This window comes from Ailuropoda melanoleuca, chromosome 2, assembly GCF_002007445.2.
Source record: "Ailuropoda melanoleuca isolate Jingjing chromosome 2, ASM200744v2, whole genome shotgun sequence".
NCBI classification, from domain to species: Eukaryota; Metazoa; Chordata; class Mammalia; order Carnivora; family Ursidae; genus Ailuropoda; species Ailuropoda melanoleuca.
The window spans coordinates 128,669,346-128,690,695 of NC_048219.1; the positions used below are offsets into that span (position 1 = coordinate 128,669,346).

The following is a 21,350-nucleotide window of genomic DNA, read 5'->3' on the forward strand; positions in this document are numbered from 1 at the left end:
ATTTTTGCTCTTTTCTGCTAATAAAATTGACATATTGTTTGTGTATATTAAAAACCTAAGTGCCTTTTTTAGCACTAATGAGCTAGATTGGTAAAATCTAAATTGGTAATACTGGTAAAATCTATAAAGCAATTTATGTAATTGTTAAAAACTATAACCCTTCTTAAAAGTAGTTTTACTTTGGGGCGCCTGGGTGGCACAACGGTTAAGCGTCTGCCTTCGGCTCAGGGCGTGATCCTTGCGTTATGGGATCGAGCCCCACATCAGGCTCTTCCGCTATGAGCCTGCTTCTTCCTCTCCCACTCCCCCTGCTTGTGTCCCCTCTCTTGCTGGCTGTCTCTGTCTCTGTCAAATAAATAAAAAATAATAAAAATAATAAAAATCTTTAAAAAAAAATAGTTTTACTTTGAAAAGTATCACCTTGTGGAGAATATACTCATCATTTTTAACATGTTGATATTCTAGTAGGTGTTGGAAATCTGCAAAGGACATCCAGCCAACGAAGCACCCTTACATACCAAAGAAATAATTATGCTCTGAACACAACAGCTACCTACGCGGAACCCTACAGGCCAATACAGTACCGAGTGCAAGAGTGCAATTATAACAGGCTTCAGCACGCAGTGCCAGCTGATGATGGTACCACAAGATCCCCGTCAATAGACAGCATTCAGAAAGACCCGAGGCAAGTACTGGTCATGAGTCTCCAGAATGCTACCGTATTACAGGCATCAACGTTCCTTAGGGCTTTTTTTCAAGTTGCCAAGTCTATTATAGTATCAGTTAACTCCTTATCTCTAGTATTTCCAGTTTTATTTTAGCACTGTTGGTCATTGAGGTTAATTTCATTTTAAAGGTAGATTCCTTCTTTCAATGCTTTAATAATGAGTTAGAGAAGGCACAGGTCTGCGTGAGTATCTGCAGCATTCATCGCTGGCATACTTCGGCAAGACAACTCCCTGGGATAGCCTCTTAGTCTGAATTATACAAAAGATTTTAAAGGATCATTTCAACCCTTTATCTGTATCCTGACTGACTCTTGAGATGAGGGCTTCAGAAAAAATATATGGCGTTTTAAACTGGAAAAGACCAGTGTTGTGTACATTTTTAATCCTACTGGTCAATGCTGTGTTGTGCTTTTATTAACTATTAACTTCTGCCATTTAGGAGAAAATAGTTTACAAGAAATTCTCATATTTCATAAGCAAAAAATATTTGGCCAATAATACATGTTTTTACTTTTACTGTTTTTACTTTTATTTGGCCATGTAGAAAGCATGTTTTATTAAGATAAGTATGAGTCATTGATTAATTTTGAAAAATAGCCTCATCAGTAATGAAAGCTATTTGAAATATTCAGGAAATAAAAAAGATACGAACTGAAAGAGAATTTTAATTTCTGAAAGAGTGGAATTATTGCTAAATTTTAAGCAGCTTACTCGAGTATTATATGAAGTCATATATTAGCAAGATTTCATTCACTCTTTGCCTACAAATCGTTGTTTTACTAGAAAATTGTTATAATTATCAATTCATTTTTAGCAACCTACCAACTTATTCTAATGAATGTGAATTAAAAACATGAGTGAGATTTTGCTCATTAAAACAAAATAAAAGTGCTTTTGAGTTGAATGGGAAGCCCACTGCTTCAGTAAAACCATTCCACCTAGTCACTCTTTTGCCTAAAGTTCTTCATAGTTCATACATTCATTTGGTTCTGCTACTCCATGTTCTTGCCATTTCAAGGGTTTTTAAATAATTTGTCTTCTAGTACCTCCAGTATAAAAATACTTTTATGTGATTTCATTTTTAAAACCTCAAAATGACAAAATACTAAGGCACCCTAATAGATGCAGAAATTCCCAAAAGGGTTTGAAATTATAGGCAATTTAGACCAGACCTCGGCTGAACCTGCAGAGAAAAGAATAGCTATCCAGAAAGACAGTGAAGTGTGATTAGAGCTTTGAGCTTAATATATGTCCCTGAAGACTTCAGTTTTGACCTCGGATATGAGTTGATTCACTATAAATAAGGATTTCATGTATGATAATATACTTTAGCTATTCATAGTATGATAATTTTGTAGTCTAATGCATAAAACTGTTATGGCTAGCTTTGATTATGTGAAACTTCACTGATAATGCATTTTGTAAGATGAATAAATGATTATTTTATAATAATAAGTGCATTTATTTTAGACAGAACTGGAATCCAGGTGAATCTGAAGTTTAAATATTCAAACCAAAATAAAAAGCTCATGACAGCTTTTAATTTTTAGTTTTGAAAATATCAAACTTGAGGTAATATTTTTATTCACTTCTAAGCCCACGTTCTTTACCATTAATTCTGCATTATAATTAGCCTGAAAATTTTCTTGTAAGACTGAAGCAGTTATTGATGTTTTGTATATAAATGGAAATTTGTGTTGTCTAGTGCAGAAGCAAAGTTTATTAGTAGTATAAGTGACACATCTTAGAAGGAGTAACAAAAGTACCTCCTATGGAAAGTGATAGTGACATAAAGAATAAGAACGTTCATGGTGTTCCTTTTGAGTATGGCCTAATCTGTGTAAAAGAATTCCATTTACTATCCCTTTGACCTCTATATTGTCAAATAGTTTACATCTACATCCATAATAAAACCCATAATATAGTGTTACTACTTTTACTGTAAATATTCAATTATCTTTTACAGAAATTAAGAGAAGTAAGAAACAATGATCTTTATATTCACTTCATGTTTACCACATATAGTTCTCTTCCTATATGTTCTTACTATAAATTCAGGTTTCCATCTTGACCTGTTTCCCTTCAACCTAACCCGTCCTTTAAGCCTTTCTTGTGTTGCATGTCTGCCAGCAACATTCTCTCAGCTTTAATTTATCTGAAAACGTTTTTATTTAATTCATTTTTAAAGGATATTTTTGCTAGATATAAAATTCAGGATTGATAGGTATGGGTTTTTCCTTTCAGCGCTTTAAAAAATGTCACTCATTGTCTTCAGACCTCCATTGTTTCTGATGAGAAATCATCATTCTTATTATGTAATATAACTTCTCACTGGCTACCTTTCAAGTTTTTCTCTTTGTCTTTGACTTCCAGCAATTTTACTATGACAGGCCTAGGTATGTTTGGGTTTTTTTCGTTGTTTTTTTGTTTTGTTTTTTTGGTTTTTTGTTTTTGTTTTTGTTTTTTACATTTAACCTTCTTGGGATTCGTGAGAGTCTCTGAATGTTGGTTGGTGATTTTTACCAAAACTGGGACATTTTTAACTATTATTGCTTTAAATATTTTTTTCTATTCCAAACTCATTCTCCTCTCCTTCTGGTCTAAGTTGACATTATCCTACATGTTACTAAGGCTATGTTTGTATTTTAAAATCTTTTTTTTCTCTGTGTTTTTCATATTGGTATTTTTTATTGATCTGTCTTCGTATTTACTGTCTTCTGTAGTCTCCACAATCTGTGGTAAGCCCATCCAGTGAATTGTTTATTTCAGATACTTGAATTTGGTGGGGGTTTTTTTTATAGTTTCCATGTGTCAGAAGACATTCTTCATCTATTCATTCCCTATATGCATCTTCTCCTTTATTTTTTTGAGCACATCTATAATGACCTTTCAGAGTCCTCCTCTGATAATTCCAATATCTGGGTTTTCTATGGGTCTGTTTGTGTTATTTGGGTGTTTTGTTTTTGGTTTGTTTGGTTTTTTTTACATCTTTATAGGTCGCATTTTCCTGTTTCCTTTTACGCGTAGCAGTTTTACATCATATGCTAACTATAGTGGATGATCCATTGTAGGAACTCTGCATTCTGTTGTCTCCTGTGAGGGTTCTGAGTTTTGTTGTGGCAGATAAGTAAATTACTGACAGATGCTTTTGATCCTGTCAGGATTGGCTTTGTTCTTCTAGGATGGGTCTGTTTCAGGTTTGTTTTACTCCTAGTGTATTCCTCTACACTGTGGCATAGTTCTTTGTGGAGACTAAATCTTGGAGTGCTCAATGAGGTTTGCTCTCTGACTGGGCTGGAGGTCCAGCATCACACAGCATATGCTCAGCTCTGTCCTGCAACAGCTACTCCATTGACCTGTACGTGTGTCATGGACCTGTACAGCCCTGCACTCAATTAAGGACTTGTGAGTAATCCTCCTATAGACTCATAGAATCTCCTCTGCATGGTTTTCTCCTCTCTGGTACCCTGTGACACAATTCCTAACCGCTTTGGCATCCCCAAATTCTGGTCTCTCGCCCTCAGTTCACTAAGTCCATTGCTTTACTTCATGGACTCAGCTTCCTATGTCGTGATTCAAAAAAATGCCGTCAGGCAGAAAGCCAGGGAATATGGGCCTCCTATGATGATTCCTGTCTCTCAAGGATTACATTCATATGTTATCCATTGTCCGAACTAAAAACAGTTCCTTCCTACATTTAGTCTGGTCATATAGTTTTGTTTTGTGGAAGTACCAGTTATTCTATCATGGCTGAAAACAGAAGTCTGGGCTTAGGTGTTTTTTTGTTTTTGTTTTTTTTAATTTAATTTATTTTTTTTTCAGTTAGCCAGCATATCGTACATCATTAGCTTTTGATGTAGTGCTCAACGATTCATTAGTTGCGTGTAACACCCAGTGCTCATCACCTCACGGGCTGGGCTTAGGTTTTAATGATGCAAATCCTAGTAGGCATTGATGCCATCCAGCCAGCCCATGAAATGATAGCAGTCTTTTCAGGGTAAATTTCTGCTGAAAATCAGGATTGGGATTGATGCCAACCAAGCCTAACTGCTCATCTCTAGCTGGAGCTCCCCCTTTGTATTGTCTGGCCCTCATAGTACCCAAGGATACCAGGAAAGCTGACCATATCTGTGCCATTTAAAGAGGAGAAAAATGTGTATTCATAATGATTGTGAGTCATCAAGGAAAGATGAAGTCATACTCCTTGCACTCTGTTAATTACAGCGTAGATTTACATAACAGGCTTTGGACGGATTTTGACCAGAAATAGTTAACATAGTTAACAGTGCATAAAATGGTGACCGTATTTAGAAAAGTTCCTTTTTTAGGGCTGACAAATATTAATAAAACATCCATATCAATATTATTTCAAAGTATATAAAATATTTTAATATACATTTAATATACATCATCACAATTTAATCATCACAGCCAATCTAAGAGGAAGGTAGAGATGATAGTTTTATTGTTCCTGTTATACAGGTGGGGAAAATAACACTCCAAGTAATTAAGTAGTTTTCAAAATCACATAGTAAATAAAAGACCTGGAACTTCAACATGGGCAATCTAACTCCAGATTCTGTGTTTTTTTCCTGCTGTGTTAGCCTGCCTCTCTTGGCGTTTGTGGTATTCTTCATGTTTATTAATGCTATTCTCAACCAGTCTGTCCCCTAAGCCAGAAATCACCATCTCACCCTTGGCTTCAGTTTTCCAAAAATGATCTGGCTGCTGTGCAAAGAGTGGATGGGGTGAAGGGTTGATATTTGAAGTGGAGAGAGCGTATAGGAGGCTGTTAGACAGGCCAGGCAAGATAGAAGGGGTGGGTTGGGTTTATATGAAATGTTATAGAGACAGTAAACAAAGCTTGCTGATAGGTTGATTAAGAAGGATTTAGGAACGAGAGAAATCAAGGATGGCTCTATTTTGCTTTGAGAAAATAGTGGATAGTCTTTTTGTCACCAGTCTTTTTGAATTCTAATCCATTCTGTACTTGGCCACCAGAGTTATCTTCTTTATAGATGTGACCTTATAAATCCTTGCATTCTCTCACTGTTCTGCCTCAAAACCTCTGCCTTCTGTGCCTTATGTGTTGGGGAAACATATAGACTACCTGGGTCTCACCCACCTCCAGTCACTTAATTACTAATCCCAGTTCCTTGTCTCTATTAAAGGTTATTTAATAGTGCCTACCTCATGGGGCAAGTCAACGTAAATGAGGTAATGCATGTAAAGCTCATGACACAATGCCTGAAGCAGGTAAACTCAATAAATAATTCCTGGTGCTGATATTAAGACTAAACTTCTGAGTTGGACGTAAAGATTCTGTACGTGAAACCAATGCTTGTATCTGTGTAGCACCTGCTATGGCACGTGCAGCATAGGAAGGAGTCACTGCTCATTTGAATGGGTATGTATGTGTGTGCAGGTATAGGTTACCCCTTTGTAGTGGACAAGCAAGTTAATGCATGGAGCCTTCCCAGACCAAGAGAGACTCTAGGCCTTTACAAACTGGACAGTAGAAGTATCACTAGGTTGCTAATTTAAAGGGTTTTTTAAGGTTTATTCAGTATTCATTTTTTTGTAATAGTTCATCCTGTAGTCAAAGTCTGCAAATTCGTTGTTTTGTGAACTGTTTCTAAGAAGTTGGTCTCCAGGGGCGCCTGGGTGGCACAGCGGTTAAGCATCTGCCTTCAGCTCAGGGCGTGATCCTGGCGTTATGGGATCGAGCCCCACATCAGGCTCCTCTGCTGCGAGCCTACTTCTTCCTCTCCCACTCCCCCTGCTTGTGTTTCCTCTCTCGCTGGCTGTCTCTATTTCTGTCTAATAAATAAATAAAATCTTTAAAAAAAAAAAAAAAAAGAAGTTGGTCTCCATATGATATAAGCATATATTCACATTTAACAAGGATCCCAAACAGTGAGCCAATCAGTTGCTCACAGTGTGATGTTACCTGAAAAGGCAGAGTATAAAAGTGTATGATCTTAGTATGATTGTGTACTCCTTACACAAGAAGTGGGGACAGCGTAGGGGTTACTGGTACAAACTCTGAAAGCAGACTGCTCTGCTGTTGACTAGCTGAGTGACTTTAGGCAAGTTGCTTAGCGTGTCTCCCTCCATTATCTGTGTGGTTGCAATAAGAATAAACGAATAAGTACTCATGAAATATTAAGAGCTATTTAATATGATCCAGTTCTCTGAAAAAAAGTTCTATATACCCCACGTGCACATTTGCACACATGATAGAAAAAAAAGATCAGCAGGAAATGTCAACAGTTTTTTTCTCGGTATAAGATTATTGATTAAATATGTTTTTATAATTTTCTGTGTTTCTATCATATAATCAAGAGCAACCATACATAGTAAGTTTCTTAAAAGTTTTCGGGCCCACATTATTTGCAAATTCCAGGCTGACACCAGATCTGCCTGTTCCCACCAGCCTTTCTTTCTCTCTGCTCAGGCATGACTTCTCACCTGACTAAAGTGCACTTGTTTGCCTGAGCCACGTACCTGCAAATTTCTGACATAGGTAGAAGGGCATAAAATTAGAATTGAAGAGGAAAATGAGGATGGAAAAGTTTTTCTTATTAAGAACTTCCTTTGTTCTCTTGACTCTTTCAGTGCATCTGTTTATCGTGATTTCTTTAAGATCCGAAGCATCCGGCCCTCTGCGTGTGTTGATCGGGGGGAAGGTTCCTCACATTTATCTATTTTAGGAGTCTGGTAACTTCCAGTTCTGGCCTCAGCCAAGCTTTTTTTCTAATGACAAGTGCTTCGTTCAGCGCATTGTTAAAACATTGCCCTTCCTTTTTTGAAGCCGTATTTGTCTCACGCAGGGAGTTCGCCTGGCGTGACCCGGAGCTGCCTGAAGTCATCCACATGCTGCAGCACCAGTTCCCGTCGGTCCAGGCGAATGCAGCCGCCTACCTGCAGCACCTGTGCTTCGGTGACAACAAAGTGAAAATGGAGGTACAGCCCCCAGCGCCGGGCAGGCCCCCGGATCGCAGTCCCTTTCCGTTGAGCAGTCACATGCCTGTGTGCTTTAGAAATTACCAGATGCAATGCAGAGGTCCTTTCAAAGGGATATTTTGGTATCAGATACCCCTTTACTTCTTAACCATGCATTTCAGTATTTCTCAGGAGAAACCAGGATGAGTATACCCCTTGGAGTGCTATTAGCATTTTCTTTTTCTTTTTCTTTTTTTTTTTAAGATTTTATTTATTTATTTGACAGAGATAGAGACAGCTAGCGAGACAGGGAACACAAGCAGGGGGAGTGGGAGAGGAAGAAGCAGGCTCATAGCAGAGGAGCCTGATGTGGGGCTCGAACCCATAACGCCGGGATCACGCCCTGAGCCGAAGGCAGACGCTTAACCGCTGTGCCACCCAGGCGCCCCTATTAGCATTTTCAAATCATGTGTCCACTATTAGCTTATTTACAAAACATGACGCAGAAATCAATTTAACCTCGTTCTAGTCAAGATTGGTGCCAACATACAATTAACACATGTTACAGAGAATTTATAACCATTACTAATACTGAACCTATGTGAGTATTTTATTTGAAATTTTAAAGTTTTTTTGGCATTTACAGAAATACAGTGGGTCACTGGTTATCGACTGTTGTCCTATGACAGATTCTTTTTTTTAACGTCTTGGCATTTTCCCCCCTGGAACGGCATATGGAACCTAAGTGTTTTTCATCAACCACAGTGCAAAACAACATACCCATTGCTGAGCTAAGGGTGGATGAAGGAAATAGAGCCCAGAAATATTTACGTAATGTGCTAATTAATTGACAAGTGGAAGATTAGGGAAAGTAGTCTAGAGAAACAATCGTGTAAACCAAGTGACTTCAGTCAAAAATCCTTTCCCATATGTTACCTCTGATCCTGCTTACAGCTTTGTTGCATCTGTGTATTTGCTCATTGTGCTCAGAAGTGTAAGCATAGGGGCACCTGGGTGGCATAGCGGTTGGGCGTCTGCCTTCGGCTCAGGGCGTGATCCCGGCGTTATGGGATCAAGCCCCACATCAGGCTCCTCCGCTATGAGCCTCCTTCTTCCTCTCCCACTCCCCCTGCTTGTGTTCCCTCTCTCGCTGGCTGTCTCTATCTCTGTCGAATAAAAAAAAAAAAATCTTAAAAAAAAAAAAAAAACTTTAAAAAAAAAAAAAAAGAAGTGTAAGCATAATCCTTCTGTGAGTTTAGGAGGTTGGAGTAGGATTGTGCTAGCTGCACATGGCCATTAAAACACCTACTTCTCCTTTCCTTTTTTTAAGCCAAACCCAGGAAAAGAGCCTAATCTTGGAGAGTGCCCTTAATGTTTATAAAAGATGTGTTATTTAGAATAAAAAGCAACCTTTTGAAATGATCTGGAGTTGTCCATTTACCATGATTTTTCCATAACAGACTTGTTTGATCACTGATGAATCATGTCACTTAGGCCTGGTACCTAATATTTTTCATTCTAGGTGTGTAGGTTAGGGGGAATCAAGCATCTGGTTGACCTTTTGGACCACAGAGTTTTGGAAGTTCAGAAGAATGCTTGTGGTGCCCTCCGAAACCTTGTTTTTGGCAAGTCTACAGATGAAAATAAAATAGCAATGAAGAATGTTGGTGGGATACCTGCCTTGTTGCGACTGTTAAGAAAATCTATTGATGCAGAAGTAAGGGAGCTTGTTACAGGTGGGTAAACAATGTGATCTTGTCCTGGAGTAAACGTGGAAAACCATGTAGACGATGCCTTTGTACAGTGGCACTGTGAAGAAGTGGGAGGTTCTAGGTATGAGATCATGGTGTCATGCTCACGACTGTGACAAAGGCTGAATCTGATCTAATGGTTCAGGTGCAGTGGTACGGGCTCGTCTTGACTAGTATCAGTTATTGTACTTTAATGAGTAAATATCAGCTAATGGATGTCTTGTACATAGAGGACTGAATACGTCTTTTTTTTTAATTATGTATTCCATAGTAAATCTGCTTGTTTTCAACAGACTGGCTCTCCTGTATTATGAAAGAAAAATACCTTCCACTTCAGTTCAGCCAGGGTCTAAATGCCCATTAGTACATCCGATGCTTTCCTAGGTCCCGGAGATGTGCAGGTGAATAGAACTCAGTCCCTGCCCTCCTTCTCAGGAGAAACACAAGTGGTTCTCGAGATGTCAGTGAAATGTGGCAAGTGCCAGGACGCAGTGGAGGCTGCACGGGGGCACAGAGGATGGCTAGGGAAGTTCCCTGGTTGATGTGAAACCAAAACTGTCTTAAACAATGAGGAGGCATTGGCTGGGGAGATACTTCCGGTCACAGGCAGAAGCTCGGAGACAGCACAGAATAGGGGGTCGGAGTGTCCAGCCTGAGAGGCATGCTGAAGGAAGACAAGGCCAAAGAGAAATGCAGGCCTGGTTTGGGGAACTTTTATGAGGAACTTGTGTCCCATACACAGTGGAGGTGATTGTAGGGCATGGTGTGGGTGGTTTGGGCCTTTAAGTGCATTTTTCCAGCAGACACAGGGCACAGGATTGATTTGAAGTAGATGGGTCTGGTGTCTGGGAGGCCTGGAACCTAGTGGTCATAGCTTGAGCTGCATCGGTGATAGAAGCAAGGGGTGGGCGGTTGAAAAGAGGGAACAGTGAGAGAGACATTTCACGGCGAGGGCACAATGGTCCAATGTGGGGCGTGAGAGAACAGGAGGAAGTGAGTGATGTTTTGTCTTGAGAGACCGGACGTTGCAGCACTGTCAGCTGGATTCAAAGGTTCTTGAGGTCCAGACGAAAGAACAATTCTGCAGCAGGGCAAATTAATGACAGCATTATTTATAATAGAAAATTAGGGGGAAATACTGAGTATTGACTGGTAGGAAAATGGTTAAATAAAGGGCAGAACATTCACAGAGCAAAACCACAGACAAGAGTTAAAACAAGTGTGTTAAGCTATCTATGGCAACATAGGTAACTATCCAGAAACACTGGCAGTATAATAAGCACAGCATGATACTATTGGTATAAAGTTTCATAATATGCAGGTTGAGTCTATACATTTTTTGATATACACACATTCAGTGAAGTTAAAATTTTTCATTGGCATGACAGAAGCTAGGTTAAGGATAGTAGTTGCCTCTAGGGGATGCAGATGGAGAAAATGGGATTGGGGGCTATCATCCAGCTCTGTTTCTTTAAAAAGAAAAAGAAACCTGAAACAAATAAGACAAAATATTAATATTTAACAAAACTTGATAGTAGTTACCTGGGTGTTTTATATTTGCTATGCCATTTTTCATGCTCAAGATATTTAATTTAAAATTTTCTAACAGCATTTTTAAAAAAAATTAATCCCATTCTCCACTCACTTCCACTATGAAATTAAAGCTGTAGGTTCTGACAGATATAATTCAGTAACACTTGGGAATGTAGCAAACCATCATGAATCTAATGTTTAAGGGGAGTCAGCTTTCTTATAAGATATTAATATGTTCAAAATACAGTACCCTGTACTCCAAATAATATTGATATGAAATTTACATAATAAAAGTAGAATATACTTTATGTATAATCCTAAACTCTGGAATGGACTGCCTGCCTTAACGTAGTTTGAATAATGCTTTAACATATCTAATTACATATTGATTTATTAGTATATTCTCTTTTTCAAATGCTTTGGAGGCAGCAAACCCCCCCTCACACCAAAAAAATAAATTATTTACACTTACATATGTATGGCATATGTGTATAAAATTAAAATCAGGACAATCTAAATAGAATTAAGGAAAAAGGAAGAATATAGACATAGCCATTCTAGAAGTCAACACAATCACTGTGATTATGCCCCAAAATTAGCATTAAGCTCTCAGAGATGTTTAGAGGAGACAGCATGTTTGCAGCATATGAGTGCTTTCTTTCCTTGTCTGGTGTTTTTTCCCCATCACTATGAACTTCCTGTGCAATTGTCTAAATACTTTCTCCCAGTAACACCTGTGCAGCCAGCGAGCCTCCAGACTAACGTGTGTGGGCTCCCTGTGAGTCCAGTGGTGATCTGTGGATATCCTGATGTTAAAAGCACAGCTTCTACTCAGATTTGGTTCTCTTTTGATTAACTAGTCACGATAAATGTGCAGTTTTTTTCTCTTCTGTCATAATTTGTCACAGAAGGGATAAGTCTTGGCTGGATTTTTGTTTCTGAGGCTTTATGCTTGGGTGAAATGGTTACAGTACCTGTCCTGAGCTAAGCTCAAGGAATTTGTAAGATTTAGTCATAAACAAGAAGCAAGTACATGAAAGTTTGGTGATTTCTTTTTCACTTGAGAATAAATCCAATTTATTTGAAGTAGAGCCGGACTTTACTACTCAGAGCTTTTAGGTACTAATTCACCTGGTGCATACTCTGGCTCTAAGTGCTAATTCAGAGACGTCCCTCCATGTTCCACTATTTCTGTGTGGATGCAGTATTAGCTGCTGAGAACACAAGATGTTTTCAGACGTAGGCTCTAGCCTTGAAAGGAGGATATGAGTGTTTACTAATTCAAAAAGGCCTATTCCTCCAATAGATATATTGCTTCCAATGTAAAACCAGCAACAACCTCTGATTTTTTTTTTTTTGAAACAACTGCCAGTAGCTTTTAAGCTTTAAGAAGTATTTTTGTCCATACTTGTAGGAGAGGAAAAATTAAGAATTGCTTTATAACTCTGTACTTTTACTCCTAATAATTTATACTGATACAAGAGCTGATTGCTTACAACACATTCGCTTCAGAAGTTGTCTTTGCTTTGGAATGGGAGTGGTCAGTTTGTGAACACTTCACTCAGTTGACTTATATAAAGGAGTTGGTCCAGAGGACTTAAGAAGTGAATTTCCAGCTCCCAAATGCTAAATGTCAGCCTCAGTTTGATTTGTATATAAACATTATCCAGCTAATATGAAACTGCAAAGTCATAATGTAAATCTAGCATAGTTACGTGTGTGTGTTGCATGTATGCATATATTTATAGAGCAAGATTTATGAAGACAAGAAAAATTATATGTTCACATTTTTCAGCTCCAGAATTTAGTGGTTACCACCTTTAAATGCTCTTCAGTAATTTTTAAAAAATAACAAGTCCCTGATGTGTTTTAAAGCATGACAATATCAAGACATCCTTGCACTCTTTCATTCATTCTTTCCTCGAGTCAAATAAGCCGTCTTTGAGCCATAGAATCACAGGGCTGGAGAGGACCTCAAAGTAAATGTTGTCGCATCCGCTATCCAATGCGTGTATCCCCTGTACAGCTTCCACATAAAGTAGCCACCCTTGATGTGCTCGGGCCACAGAGACAGGGAACCCGTTGCTTTGTGGGGCTAAGACTGAGCAGTAGCGTTATCTAGAGAGCAACAAGAAGACACTAAGTATGGCTTGAGAAGGCAAGAAAGATGGGCCCTCAGGAGCTCATTTGGCTAGGAATAGCCCTAAAGGAGAAGACCAGTTGGCCCTAAATCCAGCATCCCGGACCTCTCCTAACCAGGAAAGTGTGTCCCAGTCTGAACCATTCTCATTATAGCATGTCTGCTCCAAACATGGGCAGCTGGGTTCTCTGTGACCACATCACTCAGCATGCCCTACGAGCTGCCCATTTCCTGTAAAGTCCTCTTTGAAAACAGAACACTGTCCTTCCAAATTTCAGTGTTCTGCCAGTGTCTCCACAAACCGCTCTGGCCCTGGCCGGCCTCGCACAATGTTTGCACTTTGCAGGTATGGTGTAAGAGTTCCTCAGTGGGGATTATAGTCGATTTAGGATCATGAAATGTTAAATACAATGAACTCCCGTGTTCAAAATACTGTATTATCTGAAAAAATTACTATCCCCTTTGAAACTAGATATTTTATTCTTAACAGTAAGTAATTCAACCTAGTTATTAATCCAAAGACTTAAATTTTTTCTAGTCCCCTTTGTTTCAGTTTGGCATTTAATATACATAAATGAAGAAATTTTAGCTATCTTTGAAAAAGATGCCTCACCTTTGCTTGAAATATAATAATTGCCCAGCACCTGCATTTTGGGCCACATCTTTATTTGCAAGGAAAAATGTTTTTTGCCAGGTGTATTTTCTCAAGACAGTATGGCTATCATCGTTAATTAAAATGGTCCTGTAATAATGTAACAGGATTTTTGTGTTTTCTTCATTGTGTTTTCATTTTCCAGGTTGAAACCTAATGAGCTTTTCTTTTAATAATTGCTGATCTGTATGGGTACTTAGGGGGGTTTTGTTGTTGTTTTTTATAGTCACAAAGACACTTTCTGCCTTTATTGTGCTTAAACTTGAAAGCTGCATGAAAGTATGGTTGTTCCCGGTTGGGTTAGAAAATGAATGTCTTCTAGGCCACACGCTATGGGTGGAAAGTGGGAACATCTTGTCACTAGAAAAGATATGTGGAACTCATTTGCTCAAGATAACTAAATAGTGTTTCTAAGCCAGGAAATAAGAGTTTCGAGTTATTGAGCGTCCTGAAAGCATCATTTTTTAAAAGCTATTGAAATTGATATTTCACAGAATCCGGAGGCCTACCTTTTAATGTACCAGATGTCCCAAAACTACCACACTTCTATTATCCCTATTAACACTACCATTAAATATCAAAAAGTGGCCTTCATTCTTGAATAATAGACTGTTTAAATGACTGCTATATTCACATTCTTTCCAGTTTAGCAAGTGATTATTCATCCATATGGCTAAGTAAAATATTTCCACACTGTTTATTTAAGAATTTTTGGATGCTAGCAGTGTATTTCAAACACTATGCAGAATATGAAATTAGGTTTGCTCCCTTACTGATCATTAGCACCATGTTTCTAATTAGGTAAAAAATTAAGAAGAAAATGATAGTCCTGCACTACGAAAGGGTAGACAGTCCAGGCTAAAGTTGAGCAAACACTAGGATGTTCTGTAAAGAGCAGGAGCTTAGTGGATATGCATTCAGCCATTTGGACTGATAAGTGCCGTCACAGGATAAAATAATTTACTAAACATGTCCCCTTGGTCTAATTATTATGCCTTCAAAAAAGTGATTTGTTCTTTGGTCCAGAGAGGAGTTGGCCTATTTCTGTCCCGCTTTTTGTGGACCACTAGAGCCATCAGGTGTTGCATGGGGAATTTTCAGAAATCTAGCAACATCTCTTCCCAATTCCCAGCCAACGTCAGTGGGATCCTCACCACTTGCCCCACTTTATAAAACAGGAACAACAGAATCGTGTGCTTTCTTATTTACTGAACATTTCAAACCATAAAAATTGATAATAAGAAATAAAATGACAAACAAAGAAGTTTAATTGATAAGACAGAACCGTGTATCATAAATGAGACAACTCCTAATTCAGAGTCACAGAACTTTGAAGTGGAAAGTGCCTTAAAGAAATCTTCTGTTCTGCCCCCCTGTATTGCCAATGAGAAATTGGGGTCCAGAGAGATTGAGTCCTGGTTGGGTTCCTGGCTTGCAGGCCAGAGCACTTCCTTCCCTGCCTCTGCCTCCCCTCTGGCCCATCCCTGGGCCACTGACAAGTGCTGAGCACATGCAAAATCTGGGGGTGTATCTACCCATTTGCAGTGTCACCTCCCTTCATTCTTTCAGATAACCACTGAAAAGAAGAAAGAAAACACAGTATCTCCTTTATTCTCTGAATTTCACCTGAGAATGTAGAGAAATCTGTTTGAACTTGGCCAGTAGCACGTTCACATCAAACTACTGATTGGGTCTAATCATAAAGTGTCAGGTCGCTTAGAAAACGTGAAATGTGATTTTAGTCTTGTGACTATTGCAAGATTTATAGTCCAACTATGAAAAGATTCAACCTTGTAAGTAGAATATGACCTTCTATTTTATGTGTAGGCTTCTAAATGCCAAGCAAAATGAGGCAGTCAAATGGGGAGTCTCAGAGGTCCCTAGAGAACTCAGGTGGTCAGCTGTTGGTCAGGGTAGAATTTACCAGTGCAAGAGAGGCCCCATAGTGACACACTGTCTTGGGAGATTAGACAGCCAGTATATTTGAGAAAGATGAAGGCATATGACAAAAATCTAAAAAGAAGATGCCCAAGAGACGCCAGCCCAGGCCCCTCAAGGACTTTGCAGTTTCTAAGTCTATAGGACCTCTCGTGGCTTAGTAGTGGAGGTACTTCTGTCTCTGGGCTTCTGCTGGGGCCAGACAGCGAGGCTGAAGATTTAGTCCACATGAAGAAGCACATTCCTGGAGCCCTTCAAAGTCAGCTGTGGAGCACGTAACTTCAGTGACTTCTCAGGCACATCTCGAGGGTAGTGTAAATGACCTAATTCTGCACCAAAAGCTGCAGTAACTTGAAGAACAACCAAGGTGGCTGGGTCACTGCCCTCCCTGCCACCTCAGCATCACTGGGATTCTCTCGGGAGGATTTCCCTTTGTGTGACCTGTTCACTTTTACAAACTCTCCCTGACAGAGCCATCGTTTACATCCCTTATGGGCAGTTCTCAGTCAGCATTTCTGAATTACTGATTACTTTCAGCAGAAATGCCCTTCCAGGGTATGGAGGACTCCGTGACTACATGATGTAGTTAATAGTCTCCACCTATCCATGAAGTTGCAAATTATCTGAAATAAAGAAGAGTATGTTGGAATGTAAATGTGAGTCTGTAAACGGATCTCTAGAAATTGATAGATCTTTTCAAAGATGCCGTGATCCACCTTTGTACCTGAAAAATCACAGAAACGCAGGCCCACCCTTATGTTCTTTAAAGATTGTAAAGATCTGTCACTCGTGTCCTTTGGCAGGGGAAGACTTAACCAGCAGGAGCAATCTCCTTCAAATTCAGTATGTAGGCTGGAGCCCTACTCTGTGCAGCCTCTGCGGCTAGCCCAGGCCGTGGGCTCCACACTGCCCCCTCCAGGGAAGATTCCTTCTCCCACATCACCTAAGCGCCTTCTCCCTCCTGCTGCTGAAACCAGAGGCGGTGACCGCTGTGCTCATAGCTGGGCCCAAGGGAACTTTTCCATGCCTGACAGGGAGTATGCATGAGCTGTGTGCAGGAAACCACAGGAAGGGGGCAGGCGAGTAAGGCCAGGCCTCCCCAGCTGGCTGGGCCAGGCCTCCCTGTGGGACCCAGCCCTGGGGCAGCTGGACTGCCCATCACCTAAGCGGCCTGCTGTGCCAGCCTGCAGGAAGGGCAGCAAGCAGGCCTAGTCTGGCGGCAGGAAGAAGGAAACCGTGAGAATCCACGATGGCACGTTCTACCGGGAGTCACCGTTCAGCTAGCCCCTGCTGAGATGGGAGCATCTGAGGAACCCCGGGAGCAATTGTACACTGCCTTGAGTGTTGTTTCCTCAGCATTTAGCCAGACAAAGAAAGGCTTTTCTATGATTGAAAACAGAACTTCTGCCCTACTCCCGTAATAATTGCTTTCCCATTAGATCAGTTCCATTCCTGTTTCATAATTTGTTCACAGCATTCCAGTCCTGGTGGAAAGCTCGAGTGATTTGCCTGAAGCCACAAATGGTAGGCATTCTTCACTGTACTGCTCTTTTCCTGCTGTCCCTTGATTTCCTCCTTCCTGTTACAGCTCCGGATCCTCACACAGATGCCAGGCAGGGGCTCAGCTTGGAGGCTACCCTCACCTTGCATCGGGCTCCAAACTCTCGGCACAAGCACTTGCCCTTCCTCTCTGCCTTCCCATCTCGTCCTCACTCCTCAGGTCCTCTTCACATTCCTCCCACATTCCTGGAACATGGGCTCTGCCCCTCCTGGTCCATGAACCCCCCCCCACCCTCCGGTCATCCCTGGGATCACACTTGTCCCTGCCTTCCACACTTCCCCACTTGGCAGTTCACGTCTGCAGCCCCTGCCCTTCCCTTCTAGGCCAGCCCAAGCCTTGAGGCTCCCCTACTCCTGCTCCTTCCCCAAGGCTGTAGCCCACCTGGAAGGGTTTCTCCTACCCCAGTGCTTCTCCCCAGCTTCTGCCTTTCACACTTCAGCTTAGAATGTGGTGGTCCCCAATCCTACCAGACGGTTCCTACGTGCAGAAAAACATCCAGGGAGAAGCAGCATGTTGTTGGGAGTGACTGAGCTCTGGGGTAAGATTGACTTGTTTCCTTCCAGCTCTGTGGCCCCAGGCAAGTCACGCCTCCAGATACCAGCTTCCCCAGTGATAAAAGTACCTGTTGCTGGGCGTGATGATGGGTGTGGCGTGCCTGGCACAAATGACATGCGGGCTGTGCTTGCCGCTCCTCCGACACTTGGGTGCTTTGTCATAGCTGCCTTGTGCTGTAACTATTTGTGGCAAGGCCTATGAGAGCAGAGGGCTCACCTCCATGTCTCCCTTAGATGCTGGCATGCAGTGAACAAGTATCTCTCCCCGCACTTCCCAATAGAAGTATAATGTAGGGCACACGTAATTCTGAACTTCCTAGTAGCCGCATGAAAAAGGAAAAAGAAACAGGTATTATTTATTTTTAAAATGTAGTTTATTTAACCCAGTTCTTCTAAATGATTTATAAGCAATATAAAAATTATTAATATGAGGTTTTACATTCATTTCTTTCATACCAAGTTCATTCTCCACTATGTATTTTACACTTCTAGCTTTCAGCTCAATTCGGACTAGCCACGTCTGGATAGCTCCTCTACTGGGCAGCACAGGTCTGTTCCGTGCTTGGGTATAAGGAACGTGTATCTGAGAGGCCTGAGCTGCATGGCTCTCGTGGACAGGGACGTAGGTGGCCATATTGTGACCAGATGTGGTAGCCATAGAGTCATGACATTACTGTCTTCCCAACAGAAAGCCTCAGAGGTTTATAAAAACCCTACAGGGGTTAAGGGAGAGCTTTGGGGGCAGCTTCAATGAGAAGAAATGGAGAGGTGTATTTGCTGGATCATGAGTGTTTCAGCCAAAGATTATCTAGGGGGATAGTAATGGAGGCATGCACTCGGAGCAGGCGGTGGCCCTAGCTTCAGAGCCCCCACTCCTGCCTTGTTATCCACAGACAAGAGGCACACACACTCTGACCTTCATATGCAGTCTGAAGGCTTGATGTTTTATATTTTCACTATTAGCCTAATATTTGTATCCCGACTTACCAAGAATGTTTGCAGGGTGGATACTCCCAACACCAGCGTGTTCCAGGGAGCACACAGATTTGGGGGCAGGGGGGTTGCTGAGTGCGTATGTCAGAGCTGAAGCAGAGGCATGAGAGTGACCTGTCCTGACGCTTGCTCTGTGCCAGCACGGTAGGGACTCATCCTTTGTTCTCTGATACAGTACTCTCCAGCCCCTAAGGCTTGCGTAGTTCTGTTTAGCTCATGGACATCTTTTAAAAAGCAGGACTGACAGAACATCAAGCACAGACACCGAGAATAAGGGTCGCGAAGAAGGAAATGCAGGAACATGTCCGGCAGGGCTGTTTAAAGTGTGCTTGTTCTTTTGGCTGTTTTATTTTTCTTTTTGCAATGTCCACAAGCATTTGTGGGGCTTTTTTATAATTAGGAAACTGGGCATAAATTGACGGCTATGTAAAAATTAATGCTTTTAGATTTCTTTCGTATCACGTCAGGCTCCTCTGCTATGAGCCTGCTTCTTCCTCTCCCACTCTCCCTGCTTGTGTTCCCTCTCTCGCTGGCTGTCTCTATCTCTGTCAAAAAAAAAAAAAAAATCTTTAAAAAAAAAAAAAAAAAAAGATTTCTTTCGTATCAGAAAGAAAAACAATTGTGTAAGCTGTTACATATTTCAGCTACCAGAGAAATAATATTTTCCAAATGTTGTTTGGTTGGTTTTTAATGTCCGTTAAGAAATTCATTTTTCAAATAGTGCTATTATTTTAATTAATCAGTAAAATCAGTTTCTAATTTGACTATAAAATTATCAGTTGGTTGTTAGAATAGGTATAAAGCTACTTTTAAATACGAGCTCTTTCAAAATTTTGCAGTGCAGGATTTATGTGAAATGGTATTTTAATTACTTTATTCATTCTTTGTGGGGAAAATAAACTTTCATCTTTCATGGGAGAATTTCATTGCGATTATTGGTTACTTGTAATTGCATGAACTTTTTCCTGCAGTAGAGAAGCACCAGCTTTTTCTACAGTAATATGCATGAAATTCTCTGATATTTTCTAAATTAGTTTATATGTGTATATTCCTAGTTCTCCCAACAAATAGCTCATTGCCTTAAATTAAATAAAAACCTCAAGCTTCCTAAACCAAATTATAGTTTATTGTTAACTTCCTCTTTAGAAACCATGGAGTATGCTGATAAATATTTTTGAAGCAAACTTTGCATGAGGACCTCAGAGCTCGAGGTTTATCATGTTGATGAGGATGTAATCCTATGGCTTTCTATTTTCTCAACAGTCTTGGTCCATCTGGGAGTTGGTGTATTTACCGTCCATTACTTACTGCTCTAGCAACATTCTTGTGACCCAGTAAACGAAGGCCTAGACAGACTAAGTGGGGAGAACATTGTTTTAGCACTACTTCAGTGGGGTGGAGTACACACAGGTATTATTAGCTGGTCTTAAGAATGGTGCTTTTTACTTGGAAGAAATAAGCCAAATTAATCATTCCATAGCTAAGGCTTTTAAGTTTAATTTGAACCTTCTTCATCCAGTATTGGTTGATCAGAACTGGTTGTTTAGGCTTTCCATAACCTTGTTTTTGAAACAGAAGGTGGGGAAGAAAAAAATCAATGTCTCTGATATTCAAAGTGGCTAGTTTAAATCCACACCCAGTGCTGTAGCTCTCTGTGTAACAATGTACAGTGCAGGATTAGAGGGGTAATATAACTCAGTGCAAGATGATAAAGCTGCCTTGGTATGGGTCCTCTGAATGCTACAGACTCGGCAAAAATAGAATCTTCCCTTTTTTTCTGGTCAAGAATAATTTTGAACATATTTTGAGGTTATAGAAAGCCCGTAGTAGACTTTTACATAGTAGACTGGTTTTATGATCAATAAGTCATCTCAACTGACCAAAAGATAACACAGTCACCTTGTGTACGGAAGGGTTACATATTTTCAAACAATTTAACATTTTATAATTGTGCAACACCAATCTTCTCTATTTTGCCGTTTTGAGGGGTTAGGATTCTAGCACGCTGCTATAACTCTTAACTTCTGGTTCTAGAGATGTAACAGAAATGGGATTCTCCTATCCTCAGAGCTAAGATGTTGGTAGTTTCAATAACCATCTCTTTTAGTCTTCATATGAAAGGCGAGCAAAACTATGCTGGCAAATTCCTTTAAAGATCCAGGACATTGTTCTGACCTCTCCCTGTAGTTACAAACCTTAAAGACACTCCTGAATAGTCAGCTTAAGAAAGGCAGGTAATAATTTTGAGCTAAGTCTGACAGAAAGGAAATAAAAGGGAAATCAAAAAATAAACACATGCTGTTAAATTGGGTCCATCAATAAATATATTTGAGCACCTGTATGTGCTCTGCATATGTGTAACAAGACTTGTAAAAGAATGGATCATGGTAGAGTATTTGTTCCTCATTATACTTGCCTAAATGAAATTAAAATTAAGTTTAGAAATACAAGTACTCATCCTTTAAAAAATCAACATGTGGAATTTCAGTCCTACAAAATAATTAAATGGGAAGTTAATTCATTTTGTGCAGCTTGGCTCTATATGTAAAGCACAC

At 40.2% G+C, this 21,350-nt stretch overlaps 1 protein-coding gene across 8 annotated transcripts in view; it reads left to right on the forward strand.

Moving 5' to 3' along the window:
- Positions 1 to 21,350, forward strand: part of PKP4 (plakophilin 4) — a 163,113-nt gene that overhangs the window by 113,877 nt on the left and 27,886 nt on the right. For 5 of the 8 annotated variants that reach the window (XM_034654604.1, XM_034654605.1, XM_034654606.1 and 2 more), the window contains 3 exons: positions 466 to 685; positions 7,562 to 7,694; positions 9,196 to 9,409. In XM_034654604.1, coding sequence (XP_034510495.1) covers positions 466 to 685; positions 7,562 to 7,694; positions 9,196 to 9,409 — 567 coding nt within the window. The remainder of the gene's footprint in view (positions 1 to 465; positions 686 to 7,561; positions 7,695 to 9,195; positions 9,410 to 21,350) is intronic. The other 3 variants (XM_034654607.1, XM_034654601.1, XM_034654603.1) reach the window with 1 other exon arrangement.